The 19,110-nt window shown below is 42.8% G+C and overlaps 1 protein-coding gene across 3 annotated transcripts in view; it reads left to right on the top strand.

Moving 5' to 3' along the window:
* The window catches only part of AVEN (apoptosis and caspase activation inhibitor), a 116,882-nt gene extending 97,772 nt beyond the window's left edge, over nucleotides 1-19,110 (top strand). For all 3 annotated transcript variants that reach the window (XM_081887279.1, XM_081887280.1, XM_081887281.1), the window contains exons 3-6: nucleotides 4,329-4,399; nucleotides 8,141-8,236; nucleotides 15,576-15,924; nucleotides 18,641-19,110. In XM_081887279.1, the coding sequence (XP_081743405.1) occupies nucleotides 4,329-4,399; nucleotides 8,141-8,236; nucleotides 15,576-15,924; nucleotides 18,641-18,759 (635 nt within the window). In that variant the 3' untranslated portion in view covers nucleotides 18,760-19,110. The remainder of the gene's footprint in view (nucleotides 1-4,328; nucleotides 4,400-8,140; nucleotides 8,237-15,575; nucleotides 15,925-18,640) is intronic.

Raw genomic sequence — 19,110 nt, 5'->3', positions numbered from 1 at the left:
TCCATATCAGCTCTTAAATTATATCATACCAGAATGAAACAATAAAATAAGTAAAACTAGCAAGCTCCCAATCATTATGGTGGTGAGAGCGAGCAAACCAATTTGAGACCTCCTAATCTCACTGTGTACAGGGGGAGACAAAATCATCTCTCTTAGTAATTTTTGTGGCAGATAAGTAAAAATGTTGCTAACATTTAAAATCTACCCGCTTGGGAAATCTGTGTCTACATACTTAAATTCCTGTGTATTTCCCTCCCAGAAACAATAAGGACAACAAATGTTATACTGAAAAACTGTCTTGCCATCTGGATGATCATCTATGTCTTATGAATATTGCATGCCAGGTGGTTTGAGGGGGAGAATTTTCAAAGATGTTTGTTTTGTTCTGTATAGTATGGATGATAAATACATTCACTACATATCTAAGAGGTATAAAACTGAGTCATTTAATCAAGATTATATATGTAAATATTGTCTTTTTTGTGATACTGTTAACTAGCAAGGGAAAAGTAGAGGCAACTGCCTGCTTGATGCTTGCGCAACTTACTAAAGCGCAGCTGAGTCGTGTTTTTTCATTTGATTTTTGTTTTGGCTGAGAGACTGGGCGAACCTATAAAGGAAACCCATTTACTCCTAGGGTCAAATTATTTTAGATTCATTGTGTGACTAGCAGCCATGTTAAGGGATCTTAAAACATTAATCCCAGCTGAGATCTGAACAACCCTCTCACCCTCCCATGTGCTGCAGCTAGCCTTTTAAAAAAGCTCTTTCTCTCTTAAAGGAAAGTCTAAAGAGCACGTGGGGCAAAACACTGCTGGAAAATCTCCACTAGTTTTCATAATTCATAAACACCAGGCTGTCCACTGTGTGCCACTAGTTACTCCCACATCTGATGATTTTTCTGAATTGAGTGGAATGAAGTTTCCTGGGCAAGTACCACTTTCTCTTGACAAGATATATTTCAGTCTGCATTCCCATCTTGAACAACACTTGGGAGGTCTCTCTCGAACGCTTACTGCAGTAGCTTCCCTTTCTTCCTCTTAACAGCTGTTGAACAGTCCAATTTTCACTATTGCTTCAGCTCCTGCAAGTGACTATTTAAATTCTATCCTGCTGTATTATTTGACCTCTAACCAACTGTATTGTGAATATGTATCTTAATAGCTTTGTATCATTAATGAAAATAACATTGCTCTAGCACACATGTTGCACTGGGGAATGGCATGGTAACATTAACAAATAAGCATACAAAGCAACTTGTTGAATACTGAGTTGGTTAGAGAGTTTGGAAAAAGAGACCTGGACTTAAATCCAGCCACGAAACTCAAGTTACTTTTGGCCAGCCACTCACACACTCAGGCAAATCTGCTTCACAGAATTGTTGTCGGGATAAAACAGGGAAATCTGGTTGCTCCATGCTTGCTAGGTTGCTAGGAACCCCTGTGTTCCGGGAAGCAAGAGTGAGATGGGATACACATTATTAATGTTACTAGTAGTGGGGAGCGCCTAGCAGTGCTTGGGATTTTTAGAATAAAAAATTTATTGGGGTTTGTTGGTTTGTTTTTTAATAGAGAGTGTAATTTGTGAACTTGGACCCAACATGCCAAATAATTGGGAAAATCACACTAAAGTCACATTTTGGTCCTCCATCTTGATTCACAGTGGTGCCTGGTATTCAATCATAAATGAAGATCCCCAGTTTGGGAACTCTAGCATGAGTTTGATCAAACTGCGGGAGGCAGTGGGAGACGGAAGTGCCTGGGGTGCTCTGGTCCATGGGGTCACAAAGAGTCGGACATGACTAAACAACAACAGCAGCAACAACAACAACAATTCTGAGTTTGGTGATATTGCAAGAGGCAACTGAATCTATTCCAAAAAGTCTATGAAGACATGCCAAAATGATGTTTTGGTCCGTTACCTTGTTTCAAAGTGGCACCTGGCATGCAAACAGTGAAGAAGTCTGCAGCCTCTACCTCGGAAACCCTTATGCAGTTTGGCATCAATACCTTGCGAAGTGGCTGAAACTATGTACAAAAATGGACAGAGTCATGCCAAAGTGATGTTTTAGTCTCCCATGTCAATTCAAAATGACACCTGTGTCCAAATGACAACCAAGTCTGCCGCCCACCTGGGGAGCCCTCGTGCCAAGATTGGTGATGGTATCTCAAGCTGCACCCGAAACTATAAAGGACAAGTAGACAAATGGCCAGACAAGCCACTTTTGAAAATATATATTCAGTTCGATAGTTGGAGTGAAATGCATCTCTTGTGGTTTTGGGAAACATAGCTTCTCTTTCCCTGTTATATTAGCCTTGCGTTTTCAACAGCTATTGCATTTTACTTCAGAGAGCAAAGAAAAACGTTGTGTTTACAAACATTTAATTGAAGTGCATTTAAACCATTTTGTTTTCAGTTCCAGTTACTTTTGCTTGGAATTATGATCTGTCAGTTTTTAAATTTGGAAGCATTCTCAGGCATTGCCTGATGGTTTATTAGTATTCATGATGTAAAAGGACATTCTTTTCAGACTAAGATAATTTTAAAAAGATAATTGGTTGGACCAACATTCTCATTAACCTAATTTGCATTAAATGTGCTTCTCTGAATTGTAGTTATTTTTTATTTTATTTGAGAAACTTGCTCTGTGGTTTTTTCTACTGCCTGCTTAGAATAATTCCCCACCGACTTTACTGGTATCATTGTGGATCAAGTGGTTTGAGGACACTAATATTTCTTTATTTAGAAGGCTTTATCATAGGGTCTGGCATAATTTACTCTGTTCATTTCAGTCTCATTGTGCCTAACTGGCTAAAGGAACAAACTGTTAGTAGTTTGGAGGCAAATATATTTGCTCTAGTAAGTAGAGAAGTTCTCAAATATACAATTTAATACTTTTATATATACACTATATATTTTGGAAAGTCTGTCAGTTTGTTCTCTATAGGTTCAGACGCCTCTTGAGATATCCTTGCCAAACTCAGCACAAGGGCTCCTGAGGTGGGGGGGGGTCTATGTCAGCACTTGGGTGCCAGGTGCCATTTTGAATCAATATGGTGGATCGAAATGTGACTTTGGTGTGACTGCACCTGTTATTTCTGTATAGGTTTGGTTGCCTCTTGAGGTATTATCACCAAACCCAGCACAAGGGTTCCTGAGGGGCAGTGATGGGCTTTGTCACTGTTTGGACACCAGGTACCATTTTGAACTAAGATGGCAGACAGAAACATGACTTCACCCAGTTATTGGCATGAAAGGCCCTAACTCACAAATTACACTATCCATTAAAAAACCCACAATGTTTTGGGGTTTCTCAAAAATCCAGGGCCGCACAAACCACTCCCTATGTGTGTGTGTGTGTGTGTTTGTTTGTTTTTCCACCAGACAAGACAGCGAGACAAAACACTGAAGAAGTCAGGGCTATTCCAGCATGCTGCTTAGAAATGGTGATAGATTAGCCAGTTCAGATACAAGCTTGACTGAACTACAATAGCATTTTTGTAATTTAACATACTGTGATCCTAACTCTTCCATCAGCCACTTGAAGAGTATTTTAGTGGCTTGCAGGTAATGTTTCTATTTACAAAAGTTGGCCATTGACTTTCATAGACCTTCTAGGTCTGCTCATACTCGGCAGCTAAACACATTTTGGAAGATGAAGGTGTAATGCAGTATGTAAAATGCTGAAAGAAATAAAATGTTGAAGTAAAATCAGATTCTAGCTTTAACAGTCCTGTCACCTCTTATTTCATACAAACTGAACTGAAGTGCTGTTTTTAAATGCAAAACCTATCATATTGTATTACAATATTGTAGCCTTAATGGAAAATGGTTTTAACATTCACTCTGTGTGGTGCCTTTGGAAAAACGAGCATGTGTCTTAAGTGTTTGTGGGAATTGAGTGCCAGTTACAATAGGTTGTATTTAGTGCATTTTTATTCAATAGGGTTATCTTGCACTTACATCTGCACAGACACACACAGGATATGGGGGGATAGAGGCTGGGAGGGAACCTGAGGCAAAATAGAAGGTTGTGAGTCTGAATCTTATTATCTCTGACTAGTCCTTATTCCCAGGCACTCCTTGTATTCTCCCCACCACAACATTTATAATCACCATGTAGCTCCTGCATTGTTTTAGCGATAACAAAGGATATTTGTGTGATTGTTTGGGGCTTTTTTATTGTTCTAGGGTGTTGGCTTGCTTGAGCTTTCTATATTGATATACTGTTAAAATATGAGAATTCTTGATTTTTCATTCATGGAACTTTAATCGGTTTTGCTGTTTATTTGGCAAATTTATTGACACATGTGCCACTTTATTTCTAGGGGATTCTTTTACCCAGTTCAGATTTGCTGAAGAAAAGGAGTGGATTGCAGAAAACCTTTGTCCGAAACAGGTAATGGAGAACAACCTGTTCTTGAAAAGATTGCTGTGTGCAGTTTATTTCAATTTCTGCAGGGCAGATGATGATTTATGCACAGCCAGTAAAGCTGGTGTAGCGTTGTGGTTAAGCTTGTGAGCAGAGTCAGGAAGTGCCTGATTCAAACCTCACCTCCGTACAAACTCTGTTCTCTCCCAATATTGCCTCAGCCACCCCACCCACCTTTTCCAATTCAGAGATTATATTGCTGGCTTGCTTTGAGGATTATGGAGGTAATAAATGTAAAGTGCCTTGAACATTGGAAATGGTCTATATAAATGCCAGATTTTATTAAAACTTGGAGAATAAAAGACCCTGTAGAAAGCTATTAGGCAAAACAGAGTAGAATTAGCCACACATGCTTAATCTTCTCATGTCAACCTAGATAAATATTCCTGTTCTAGAAAATATATTGGTAAGGCAGCCCCAATGCTAGTGCTTCTCTGCGATCTGTTGCTGTTTGACTGTGCACAAGATGGGAAGAGAGGTCATTGTATAAGCTCAACCCTGATGGAATGGGAAACACGCAGAGGGTATTTAGGACTTAAAGTTCTCTGAAATGTACATGGAACTCTAGTTTACTGGAGAACATGCATAATATGATTTCAGAAGGGGGGCTGTTGTGGTGTGCTGTGTCAGCTGGGTAGTCACAACGTTGTCAGAACCAGTGAAGGCGGTGAAAGTCTGGAGGCGGTTGGAGGATGACTGGCGGCTAACAGATTGAGGTTGAATCCTGACAAGACAGAAGTACTGTTTTGGGGGGACAGGAGGTGGGCGGGTGTGGACTCCCTGGTCCTGAATGGAGTAACTGTGCCCCTGTAGGACCAGGTGCGCAGCCTGGGAGTCATTCTGGACTCACAGCTGTCCATGGAAGCGCAGGTCAATTCTGTGTCCAGGGCAGCTGTTTATCAGCTCCATCTGGTACACAGGCTGAGACCCTACCTGCCCGCAGACTGTATCGCCAGAGTGGTGCATGCTCTAGTTATCTCTCGCTTGGATTACTACCATGCACTCTATGTGGGGCTACCTTTGAAGGTGACCTGGAAACTACAACTAATCCAGAATGCGGCAGCTAGACTGGTGACTGGGAGCGGCCGCCGAGACCATATAACACCGGTCTTGAAAGACCTACACTGGCTCCCAGTACGTTTCCGAGCACAATTCAAAGTGTTGGTGCTGACCTTTAAAGCCCTAAACGGCCTCGGTCCAGTATACCTGAAGGAGCGTCTCCACCTCCATCATTCTGCCCAGGCACTGAGGTCCAGCACCGAGGGCCTTCTGGCAGTTCCCTCGCTACAAGAAGCCAAGTTACAGGGAACCAGGCAGAGGGCCTTCTCGGTAGTGGCACCCGCCCTGTGGAATGCCCTCCCACCAGATGTCAAAGAGAAAAATAACTACCAAACTATTAGAAGACATCTGAAGACAGCCCTGTTTAGGGAAGCTTTTAATGTTTAATAGGTTATTGTATTTTAGTGTTCTGTTGGAAGCTGCCCCAGCTTGTGATTTGCCTGGGTTCAGACAATGTGCTAAGCCAAAATATGATTCAACTCAGCCACGGTCTTGCTAGGCCCCTGCATGTTTGCTCCTTCATGCTAAATTATGGTTTGGCTTAGCAGTGCATACAAAAAAGAGCTCTGTGTGCTAACATGGATCACCAAAGGAAAGTGAGATTTGCCCAGTGTGTGAATGACATTTAAGATTAAAAGGGGGAAAGAGTGTATGAGGAGAGGAATGTTCAGGCTGGGGTCGCGAGTGGGGGAGACACAGAACAGAACTTGAAATTTGAGCACAAATGGAGTTGAATAAGCATTTTAGAAAATGCTCTGCCTATACTTGATAATGAAAGAACTTCAGTTCCTACAAATCTGTAGGAAGAGGAAGAGACATCTACTGCCTTCAACAAGTTGTATTATTTTCAGGGATAGGGGGTTACTACAGTAAGAGATTTTTAATGCTTTACTTGGAGACAAGTGGAACAGAGTGTATTGTAGCATGTGAAGTGAGTGGATTATAGTCTGATGGCAGGGAAAGTAAACGTATTCTTTCCTCCTTCAGCTTGTCACCCACAGACTTTGTTCTCTTGCAAGCTGGTAGTAAACTAGTCCAGTGAATGTTCAGGCTTGCTCTCTGCTATCTACACTATTTCTGTTGTATTAAGCAACAGCCTAGGCTGGAATTATGGTAGATGTAGAACTGCTCCTCAAAAGAGATTGAACGTGTTTTGTTTTCCTTCTCTCCCTGGCGATGCTTAGTGATACAAAATGTATGACACAACATTGTTGTCCCTGCTCCCCCACCCCATGGACCCAGTGATGCAGTAGAGTGACAGCGCATGTTTTGTACCCCTAGACTTTACTGGAGGGAAGTAATGTTTGGCTGTGATTTTCAAAGGCAGTCTCACATCTGTCATAATATCTAATTCCAGCTTTATTTTGAAAAAGAATTTGCACTTAGGATATTGAAGGATTTGTCTGCAGCACCTCTTCTGAGAATTCCCTATACTTTCATCATTTACTGCATTTTCATAAAGTCTGTTTTGAAGTCTTTGTGTCTTAGATATTTTCAAAATTAATCAATCAAGTCATGAATGAACTTCAACCCAGTTTGAGTCAAATGATTAATATTTTATGCTTATCATATACATCTGCATATCAATCAAACACCTTTTGTCACAGACTTTTGACATGTTGTTGGAATGAGAAGTAGGCATTCTAATTTATTCCTTTCAGAAGCTAATCTCTCAATTTAGAATATGTTTGAAGTAAGCTAAATATCTCTGCACTATATTTCTGCTTAAGGTTACTGCAAACATCTAATTAGTGCTGATGACAGCAAGTAATCCTGAAGTCCTGACCTAAAATATCTATGAATAAGCTTCAGTAGGACCTGCTTCTGGGTAGACCTGGTTAGCATTTCATTTAAACTTTTCACCTGCAGACATAGAACTGTATGAAGCTTTACAGAAGGTGATTCATTAGAGAAACATCATCATGGGTGCTGACATGGCTCAGGGATTTCTTCTAAATGAAAGAAAAGCTCTCATCCATCAATTTGCCTTGCCTTCTGTGGCAGCTTGTTGAATTCCCATAAACTCATTTGTTTAATTAAGTTAATTGTTTAAGGTTGTAACCAAAGCTACACAAGCAAAGTTCTGCTTATGCCACAGGGCATCTGTTTCCTCTCCTGTATGCTTGAAAATCTGCTCTGGAGGGTCCCCCACCCTCCAGAGATTATTATGAAGATGTACATGGGAGCAGGGAAGACAGCAGAGGAAGGTCCATTGTATGCTCAGAGGTCTGTTGCACCAGTGAAGCTGCAGTATTGAAGCCCTTAGGGCAGTATTCAACTTGCACGACTCCACCCCTACCTTACACACCCCATACCATCCCCAAATCTTTGGAGGTTTGGGAGAACCCCAAAACAGATTAAGTGCCATTCTGCTTGCCCAATTATTTAGTTGAATATCCCCCTTAATTCCTGTTTCAGAACATTTTAAGAATGGTAATTGATCCTTCAAAATGATTCATAAAGGCCAACCCTGGTTCTTCCATATAGATGGTTCATGGTTAATGCTTCCATCTGTATATGTAGTTCTTGTGCTGCCCAGTTCATTTCAGTGGTGGAAAAAGATGACAGATGGACCTGCTTTTGTGTGTAAGGTATTTAGGAGACCATCATTAATGCCCATTTAATCTCATGTTCTACTGTTTTTTTCAGTTGTCTGGGTTGTATGTTGACTGCAAGTCTTTGGTCCAGGCACTTGAAGAGCTGCCTCTGCATCTCAAACTGAATGTGGCTAAGGAGCTGGTGCAGGTAACACAAAAGCTGCTCATAAATATATTGAGCCTCGCTTTAAGCTTAAGTAGCCTTATGTACTTTTAATGTAATTTGTCATGTGTTATAATATGCACATCTTGCCTTGAATCTGAAAAGGAAGACTATTAGATGGAGGAATAAGCCATCAGCACTTCTTATGCTTCATTGCTCCTTTTAAGCAAAGTGTTTTCCACATGCCAAGTGCATCTCGGTCAAGACCAACATCCCCAAAGAGTTGCTTGTTCTAATTTTGTTGTTCCAGATTTTTCACCACCTTTTTCCTAAGCAGCATTTTTCAGAAAACAGAAAATGAAATGTATGATCTATTTATTCATTGTAATTTCTACTGATAAGTATAGAATTCCTTGTGCAGATACCTAGTTCAGCATGGAAGCTGCCAATCAGGCATGTATTTAAAGTATTGTTTTTGCCCAGGGTTTAGAGCTCTAGGTAGCAACAAGACAACAAAGCATGTTCTGCTGGCAAAAATAAAAATATTCAGGTAGAGGGAACAGAGCCAGTGAGACTTGTGAGTCAAGCATGGCTGTTAGCTAAGATTACAGTTTATCAAAAGCTAGAAAAATCAATCTGCACTAGAAAGGCAAAGCTGCATAACTTCTAAAAACAGTTTTGCTCTCCTTTGGGACTGCTTAAAGTGACTCAGACGCTGACATTGCTCACTTCTTGATCTAACTCAAAGTCATTCAGTGAACGTAGCAGAGAAACCCGCAACTATTTTGCAAAGAAAATGCATTCTTAAAATAAAAATGGCAAAACGGGGGGTGTCATTCTTGTCCTACAGTGGTGCTACGGCTGGTGTATTAATACACCATTATGGGACGTTTTGTCCAGTAATGAAGTAACAGATTCCCTTGCAGCAGATCAATGAACTGTAAGTGGCGAAGCTTTACATCTTCTTCTTTTTGCTTTTTGCTACACAACTGAATATGGCACCCTGGTTATCTGGTTATCTGAGTTCCAAGATGGCGGCGTGTTCATACGCAGCGGCTCCGAGCTCCCAATACCTCACCTACTCATGCACAAAACTGGTAAACGTTGGGCTCACAAGAAAAATAGAGATAACTAGAGAGTTCCAAAGGTCCCCCTGTATACCAAACTGCATAGTAAGACCTCCAGGATCTCTATGGATTGTCGACGGGAGGGGGAGGTGCCAAAAGAAGCGAAAGAGAAAAGAGCGAAAGCAAAAACGTGGTTGCAGAGCTGGTCTGTTAACCCGGCTTTGAAAAAGACCCACCAGACCAGCACTGCCAAGCGTCTTCCTGACCAACACCAGATCTCTCATCCACAAAATTGACGAATTACAGTTGCTGATGGCAGCAAACAAGCTTCTTTGTGAGAGCTGTGTGGTAATTATTACAGAAACTTGCCTACATTCAGCAGTACCAGATGTGGCAGTTTAGCTGATAAATCGAATAATTTATTGCTCTGATAGAAACAGTGATTCTGGTAAAGCTAGGGGCAGAGGAGTCTGTATTTACATACACAATGGTTGGTGCGTCAACAGCAAAGTAGCTTACACATATTGCTCCCCAGATCTAGAATTGATGGCAGTTACATGTCGGTCATTTTATTTGCCTAGAGAAGTAACTGTCATAATTATTATAGCTGTTTATATCCCATCCGATGCTAATGTCAGTGCGGCACTTGCTAAGCTATATGACGTCATCTCCGAGCAGCAGCAAATCCACCCAGAGGGCGCCCTTGTTGTGGCAGGGGATTTCAATCAAGCCTGCCTAAAGATGGTTTTTTTAAGTTTGATCAGTTTGTGAAATTTCCCACTAGAGGACAGAATATTCTAGATCTCGCGTATTCCAATTTGAAACAGGCATACAGGGCAATCCCCTTCCCCCACTTAGGCTCATCCGATGATTCTTCAGTTTTTCTATGTCCGAAATACATCCCTCTCAGGAGAAGAATTCAGTCAGTTATAAAAACAGAGTTTAGCCAGAGGGTGCTCCTAGTCAGCTCCAGGATTGTTTTGAGAGCACTGATTGGAGCGTGTTTGAATATCAAGATCTGCATAGATACACAGATGCTATACTCTCCTATATTAAAGTGAGCAGTGATAATGTAACATCGCAGAGATGCATTAGACTCTATGGGAACTGCAAACCATGGATGACTGCTGAAGTAAGAACACTCCTGAAAATCCGGGATTCTGCCTTTAAGACAGGGAATATAGACATATACAGAGAGGCGAGAATAAATCTCAAAAAAGGCATTAAGGCAGCAAAACAACAGTATAAGCTTAAGGTGGAAAATTATTTAGCCGATAACATCATGAAACAAGTGTGGCAATGACTGCAGCATCTAACCAACTACAAGGGCAATACAAGGAACATAGTTAAGACTGATGCCTCATTGGCAGAGGAACTGAACATCTTCTTTGCTCAGGGTGTGGTTGGTTGGGTTTTATCTTCTAGGGATAATTACCCTATCAAAATTTCACCTCTTCCCGAATCCATTCTGACCCAAGAGTCCTGGCCCAGAGATGACTTGTTAAGTGAGGAGATCTTACCCCTCTATTGGGGAGGCTAGTATGGGGTCTGGGATTCCCACTATTGAAGGACTAGGGAAGAATGGCGGTGGGCTAAATATCACTATCGGCGAAGGGTTTTGAGATGCAGTGATGCTCGAACCCCTTCCAATCTATGCCCCGTCCCAAGGGACAAGGGTAGGGTGAGCAGGGATTACCCACCTCCATCATTGGTGACTTTTTTGTCTCGCAGGGGATTGACCTGGCTTGCGTGACAGAGACCTGGGTACAGGAAGGTGAGGTAATCTCCCTACATGGGATAACACCTCCAGGTTTCTCTGTCCTCCATCAATCGCAGCCTGTGGGTCGGGTGGGGAGGAGTAACGTTGTTAATCCGGGAGGATTGCTTTTACAGGGCTCTGCCACCACCGGCGATCTCCGCATTGAATGTGTTGGCCTCGTGTGGGGCACCAAGGAGAACTTGGCTGTCTGGCTGGTGTACTAGCACACTGGCAGCTACCCTGTCAGACCTGCTGGAGATGGCAGCAGGCTGGGCCTTGGAGTTCCCAAACCTATTGGTTTTGGGAGACTTCAACGTCCATGCCAATGCCGCTCCCTCCTCACAGGCTCTGGACCTAGTGACTTCCATGGCAACACTGGGGCTCTCCCAGTTTGTTATGGACCCGACCCATCAAGCAGGCCACACACTGGATTTGATATTTGGTGATGGCATAGATGTGATCATGCTCCCCCCTGTGGAAGTGCCATGGTCTGATCACTACACTCTGAAAGCCAAGATTGACTTCCCGCTCCTCCCCTGCTTGGGTGGTGAGCCTATTTGGGCTCGCCCGCAAAGACTGATGGATCCTGATAGATTCCGTCTGGCCTTGAGGGACCCTGTTCCTCCTGGTGACTCATTAGATGACCTTGTCGAGGACTGGAATAACCAGCTCTTGGCGGCCATCGATGAGATTGCGCCTAAGCGCCCTCTGCGACCCGTCGAAACCGGGCCCCTTGGTTTACCAAGGAGCTCCGAAAAATGAAGAGGGATCTTAGACGGCTAAAGCGAGTATGGCGACGGACTCGTGACGGAGCTTCAAGAATGATGCTTATGAAAGCCTATGAGATGACTATGAAATCTGCTAAGAAATCTCACTTCGCAGCTTCCATTGAATCCGCTAGCTCTCGCCTGGCAAACTTTTTAGAATAATTAGGTCAATAACGTCCTTAGGAGGACAACCAAATTTAAGCACAAATTTGACCCACAGCTGTGAGGCATTTGCGAGCTTTTTTGCGGAGAAAGTCCTGTTGCTCTGCTATGATCTCCCTGCCAATTTAGATACAGTGACAGAACTGGAGGCCCCTCGACTGTCTTCGGGTCCAGTGTTAGAACATTTTAATCGGATACTCCCTGCTGATGTGGATAGACTCCTCCAAGCTGGTAGGCCCACCACCTGCCTCCTCGATCCGTGCCCGTCTTGGCTGATTAGGGCGTGCCCAGATATCGCGCGGACCCCCCTGGTTGAAATTATCAATTTGTCCCTTGACACAGGGATATTCCCAGGGGAGCTGAAGGAAGCAATGGTGTGTCCGCTCTTAAAGAAAACTTCACTAGATCTTTTAGATCTATCCAATTACCGCCCAGTTTCAAACCTCCCATATCTGGGTAAGGTTATTGAGAGAGCAGTTGCTGAACAGCTTGGTAGGTTTCTGGAGGAAACATTGGCTTTAGATCCATTTCAGTCCAGATTCCGTTCTGGTTTTGGAACCGAGACTCTGGTTGCCCTAACAGATGATCTCTGCAGACAACTGGGTCAAGGCGGGTCGGGACTGCTGATTCTCTTAGATTTGTCAGCAGCCTTTGACATGGTCAATCATGATCTTTTGGACCACCGCCTTGCTGATGTGGGGATACAGGGCATAGCCCATAAATAGCTGTGCTCTTTTATCTCTGGTCGGGGACAGAGGGTGGCACTAGGGAGGGAGATGTCGTCGTGCCACCCCTTGGTGTGTGGAGTGCCGCAGGGCGCAATCCTCTCCCCGATGCTTTTTAACATCTTTATGTATCCCCTTGCCCAGATTATCCGGAGCTTTGGGCTGGGTTGTCACCAATATGCTGATGACACTCAGCTCTATTTGCTGATGGATGGCCATACCAACTTGATCCCTGACACACAGGCCAGATGTTTGGAAGCTGTGGGTGAATGGTTTCATGGGAGCCGTTTGAAACTAAATCCTTCAAAGACGGGTCCTGTGGCTAGGTCGGGATGGTATGGGGATGAGGGACCAACTCCCTTCACTTGCGGGGGCCCAATTAGTGCCATTGCCTTCCGTTAAGAGTTTGGGTGTAATCCTTGACGCCTCCCTTTCCATGGAGGCGCAGGTTACAACAACAGACAAGGTTACAACAACAGCCAAGGTGACATTTTTCCACCTTCGCCGCATCAAGCAGTTGGTCCCTTACCTTTCCCGCCCCGACCTGGCCACAGTGATCCATGCGATGGTCACCTCCAGGCCTCACTACTGTAATTCGCTCAGCTGCCCTTGAAGCTGTCCCAGAAACTCCAGCGGGTGCAGAATGATGCAGCGAGGCTCCTCACAGGGTCTCTGCTATGGGAGCATATTCACCCTGTTTTTTTCCAGATGGATTGGCTCCCGGTGAAGTACAGGGTCAGATTTAAGGTGCTGGTTTTTACTTTTAAAGCCCTTCATGGCCTAGGACCCTTGTACCTACGGGGCCACCTCTCCTGGTATGCCCCACGAAGAACCTTAAGGTCCATATATAGCAACACCCTACAGGTCCCGGGCCCTAAGGAAGTTAGATTAGCCTCAACCAGAGCCAGGGCCTTCTCAATACTGGCTCCGGCCTGGTGGAATGCTCTGTCTCATGAGACCAGGGCCCTGTGGGATCTGATCTCTTTCCACAGGGCCTGTAAGACAGAGTTGTTCCACCTGGCCTTTGGCTCAGAATCAGTTTGATTCCCTCCCCCTCTTTCTTTTTCCTTTCTCCTCCTATGAAGAGATTGCTCCCTAATTGTTTTGATGTTGTATCTTAATCTTTTAAATTGTATTTTAATCAACTTGTTTTTATTATTGGTTGTTAGCCCTGAGCCTGGTCTTGGCTGGGGAGGGCGGGGTATAAATATTATTATTATTATTATTATTATTATTATTATTATTATTATACCTTGGCAATAAGTAAGTAATGTTGTACATTGTTTAGCTGGGTGAATGCTTCTCATTTCATTGTCATTATTAAGCATAAGACAAAACTTGTTTTGCGATTTGAGCCCTTCACTGAAAAAAAGGCTTCATAGCCTGTCGATTCCACTGATTCACCTTGCCAGACTTAAAATGTGTTCTGTTTTTAAAATCTTACGTTATAAGAAGAAAAGGCAGGTATATAACAGCATTGCCTAAAAAGCCTCGTAGACATAAAATGAGAAATATACAATTAAAAAAATAAAATAAAAATAATATCATTAGGCCAAATGAGAGGAACCTTCTTAAAAACACCTTGTATGTTGTAATGCACCCTGTGCTGTTCGGATGAAGGATAGTATATAAATTTAATACATTGTTGTTGTTGTCAACTTCAACTGATATGCTTGCGGGTGACCTTACCTGGATGGTGGCAGCTTAACCACGATTACCCATGCTTTTGGTAACTGCTAGAAGGTGCCTTTCACAAAGGCCCAGAAACTGCAGTTGATCCAGAACAGGATTTGCAAAATTATTAGCTGGGACTAGATGATTTAACCACATTATGCCTCTCTCTGCCAACTTTCAGTCAGTTTCCAGGCTCAGTTTACAATCCTAACCTTTTAAGGCCTAAATGGCTTGGGAGCAGGTTCCCTGAAAGACCCACCACCTCCCACCCAGACTTAGGTTCTTCTTGGAGGCCCTGTTTTGAATGCCCCTGTGAAATGAAGTAAAGTGGCTAACCACCAGGTTGAAGGCCTTTTCAGTAGTGGTACTTGCTAAAAAGCATTCACCTAGCAAAACCCTTGTGGTCTTTTTGATGTCAAGAACACAAATCTGTTCACCTAATGCTTAGTCTGGTTGTCTCCGTTTTTAAATCTGTGTTTTATATTTTGCATTGTGATGAGTTTAGTTTTCTTGTCATATTTATGTTGCTTTTGAAGGTATGCTTTATTTTATATTTTAATTGTTTTATACTTATATATTCTTAGTTGCCCAGAGTACTTCATGGGGTAGCATACAAATCTCATAGACAATGGGCGTTTATTTAAATAATAAGTTTATTAGCTGAAGTTTATGAAATTTATTTATCACTTCACACAACTAAAAGGAGTCCCAATGTGGTTTACAATAAAAGTAAAATGCAAAATACTAATAATAAAATACTCATAAAAAATAATAAAATACTCATAAAACAATACAAACATACTGAACGTATCCGTCTAAAATAATCAAAAACAAGAATATCAACCCTCAGCCAACAGAAGAATGAATACTAGAAATAGCTAGTAAAATCCAGACCATAAGTACTGTCCAAATACCCATGAAAATTAAAACATTTTTGCTTGGTATCAGAAAGATGTCAGAGTCAATGACAGGCAAGCTTCCCTGGAGAGAGAGAATTCCATAATCTGGGAGCTGCCACTATAAAAGTGTGGTCTCCTATTGCTGCCCTCTGAACATCTTTTGGTGGAGGGTCCAGCTGCAGGGCCCAGGTAGGTTGCATGGGAAAGGGTAGCCTTTAGTTGTATAAGGGTCTACCAGCACATTGAATTGTGTTCAGATATAAAATTGGCATACAGTGCAGGGATCAAGGTGTTGTTTTAATGAACAACTTCTTTTCCCTTCTGGTCCTAGGATGCAACACCTGCCATACTCCCCCAAATTAAATTGAAAAGCAGTGAAGTCCCCAAGAAAAGTGCTCCATTACAGCAGTCCATGGGGCAAAATAGAGTTGCATCAAACTCATCTTCTTCTGCAGACTCTGTTGGCCACCTGCCGCTGCCGAATAAAGATGGATTTGGATCGTCTTCAGAAGCCCTCCAGAAAAGCTCATCAGTTACACACCAAGAGGATCACTTGGATGACGACCTTGATCAACTACTGAAGTTGGATGCGCCTATTCATCCTGAAAACTTTGAACTGGAAACAATATCCCATGATAGATTATCTGGGGATGATTTGAAAATGCCTCATGAAGTAAATGGTAAGCATTTTTCCCAATTGTTTATTTTGTTTCTCTAAATTGCAGTTGTGCTCTAGTTTACAGTCAGCTATGAGCTCATTCAGCTCACACATTCAGCTATATGACAAGGCCCACTGAGGGTGCAGGAACTGCCGGGCAGGAAGAGATCTTCATCCCTTGCCACCATTTGAGATGTGTGAGTGGTTTTATATTGTTTGGCAGCCTCAATATCTGACAACCATCCATAGAAATAGGCAGGCATATGACACCACTGGAAAGTGGTACTGTCTGTCTTCTGGGTGATAGATACACTAGTGACCTTGGGCAGTCCAGCTTACCACTCATTCAGAGACTTCAGAGATCAAAGATGAGTTGGAAGAGTGGTATGCCCTAGCAGCTCTCAGGTAGCAGTTGAAAGGCAATTGTAGCTGTCAGGGCTGCCTCTAGGTCCCAGCTCACAGAGGACCAACGCTAGTCAGTAGTAACGTACAAAAGTCTTTATTGACGATTAGTTTCCATTTCCAAACCGCAGCGTACAGCTCTACGTCTAGAAGCTAGACCGGCGAAGCTCCATCTGAGTCTCCGCCCCCTGTACACCAGTTTAAGACTCTAGCCTTACTCCACCTCTTCCGTTGCTCTTTCCTCCTCTGGGTCCTTCTGCCCCCTGGGGTTTCCTCCTTTCTGGACTCTTCTGACGCTGACCCCCCTGATTCTTGCCCCTCCTTTCGGCGGGCTTTAGGACCTGGCTCCCTATCCGGGCTACCTGCTGTGCCGCTCGCCTGTACATTTGAAGTTGGCGCGCGCGCCCAGCCGGCAACCTTCCTCTCGACCGTTTCCCCGCTCTCCGATGGAGGCGTGGTCAATCCTGACTCATCTCCTCTCGCTGGTGGTGGGAACACTGGTCCCGATGCCTGGGACTCCTCCCCCCCACTGCGCTCTGGTGGGGAAGCTGGTCCTGATTTCCAACTGCTGCTCTGGGAGTCCCCGCTGGCCCCTTCCTTCTGGGGTGTCCCCCTTGGCACCCCCCTTGCCCTGGCCATCGGCGCTCCCTTCTGCGAGTCTTCCGATTCGCTGGACAGACTCCAGGAATCCCTCGGGCCACTGTCACCCCCTACACTGCCCTCGGATTCCTCCCCCTCGCTCTCCATTTCCTCCCTCTCCTGTGCCTCTGCTCCTGAGCCCCTGACAGTAGCCAAGTCTCCACAAACACAAAGGTGACATGGGGCATGGCCAAAGTCCATCTGCAGCTCCTTTTTCACCCTCCAGGAGGGAATTACTTGAACCTAAAGATTCTGTGGCTTCACATTCCTTTTAACACCTGTAGCTTTTGTGTGCATTTTAATTGTAAGCTGCTTTGGGTTTTGATATTAACTGAAAAGTGGGGTATAAATATAATAAAGAGGTTAGAAAGCAATAGTAAACACTGAGGCAGAAGATGACTGTGGGTCTGTGTGAAGGGGTAGCACACTCCTAGAGGTAAGCAAGGTAATCTCTCTTTCTGAGCTGAGAGCTTTATTATAGGGCATAAACAAAATGGATGTTTTAAAATAAAATTTGGATTTTAAACATTTAAATTGGATATTTTTCTTAAATGTAAATACTGTTTTTCTCTTTAGAGATTAACTGCAGTGCTAATATGCTTGTATTAGGATTTATTTGTAAACTGAATTGATACAGTGAGTTAAGGAAGGCTTTTCTGTGTAAAAACAATTAGATTGTTTCTCAGATATGAATATTTGTGTTCTGCCTTCCAAACATAGGCATTCAGTTTCACTGCTCTAATTTGCCCAGTAACTACTAGACAAACCATGGTTCAACTCATCAAGTGTGGGCTTTTTCTTTTCTTTTTTGCTTGATATCTTGCTTTTGTGATGGTGACCATGGCAGAGTGAAGCAGAAAGGAGCAGCACTTAGATAGAAGAGGCAAAATGCATGTTATTTTTTCATATTTAACCTCTCAAAGGGTCATGGCTGTTTCCTGTAAAAAATGAAACTCTACGGGAACATTTAAAGAAAAAGTGTGCAAAACATAGCCAGCATTACAAATTGATGCAAATCCTGTTTGTAAGAATGAAACAACAGTGTAAATAAACTAACACGTTAGTTGTAAATTAATAAAGGTTTGCACTTTGGTTAGGAAACGCTCCATACATCAAGGGGAAAGCTGATTTAACTGTGTTTGTATATTAAATAGTTCCGTTATTTTAAAAACCTTAATTCACGTCCCAATCTATTTTCTGTGTCATTTTCATCTATGTATCAGTCCTGTACCCATAGGTCAGTTCCTCAATTTTATTTTATTCTTTTGGAGGAGGAGATAAAGAGGGAATATTTTATAATTATGAAGGCAGTAAGGAAACAAAGTCACCTTAAAACTCAAGCAATATTTTTGTGGTAAATTTTCTTCCCAGTGCATACAGAGCCTGGAAAATACATGTTTTACAATTCTAGTGCCTCCTATTATTTCCCATTATCTCAGGAAATTGGGAGGTACAGCATATTGTTAGATGGATCCCCCTTTTTCAGCTATTACGTTTCTTCTTCTCCTGTCTTCTGGAAGATCCTGACTTGCAGGGGGCTTTTAAATCACCCAGCCTGTCTCCCTTTAGAAGCTGGATGACGGAGTCGGCTTCCTAACTGGCTCTCAGGTTTGCTGTTATTGGAGCTTGTCAGCATTTGCCTGCCTAGCCATCCCCAGACAAGTTAGTTACATTTTGTCCTGTTTTTATTTCTTCAGACCTTTTAGAACTGGATGGAACTGAACAAATTTGCTCAGCATCTCAACAGCAGGAAGCAACATCCAAAAATATTTCCGAAGAGGACCTTGAAGACTGGTTAGACAGCATGATCTCCTAAGGCTACATTTTGGTTGGCACGCAAGTAAACTGAAAAATTGACATGACAGTAGCTGGTATAGAATAATTGCTTACAAGTATTTAATTAAGTAGCAACTTCACCTTGATTTTTAATTATGCTATATGTTCAACTTTTGTTGTTTCTTAGTGTCAAATATGCTGGACACCTTGCAGAGAATTCTCTGTATTACACTGCCTGAAGAAATATGACATTCTCTTGAAATGCTTGTAAATTAAAAATGTCACACAGATGGTTTAAAATAATTCAGATAACAGCAGGACAATTTCGGCTTCTGCTGTAGAAGAACTTCTCGCTTAAAGCTGCAAAATAAACAGGGCTGGTGAATGCAAA

The sequence above is a fragment of the Podarcis melisellensis genome (assembly GCF_964234715.1).
Source record: "Podarcis melisellensis genome assembly, chromosome: 1".
Taxonomy (NCBI): Eukaryota; Metazoa; Chordata; class Lepidosauria; order Squamata; family Lacertidae; genus Podarcis; species Podarcis melisellensis.
This window is presented reverse-complemented; position numbering and strand designations above follow the sequence as displayed.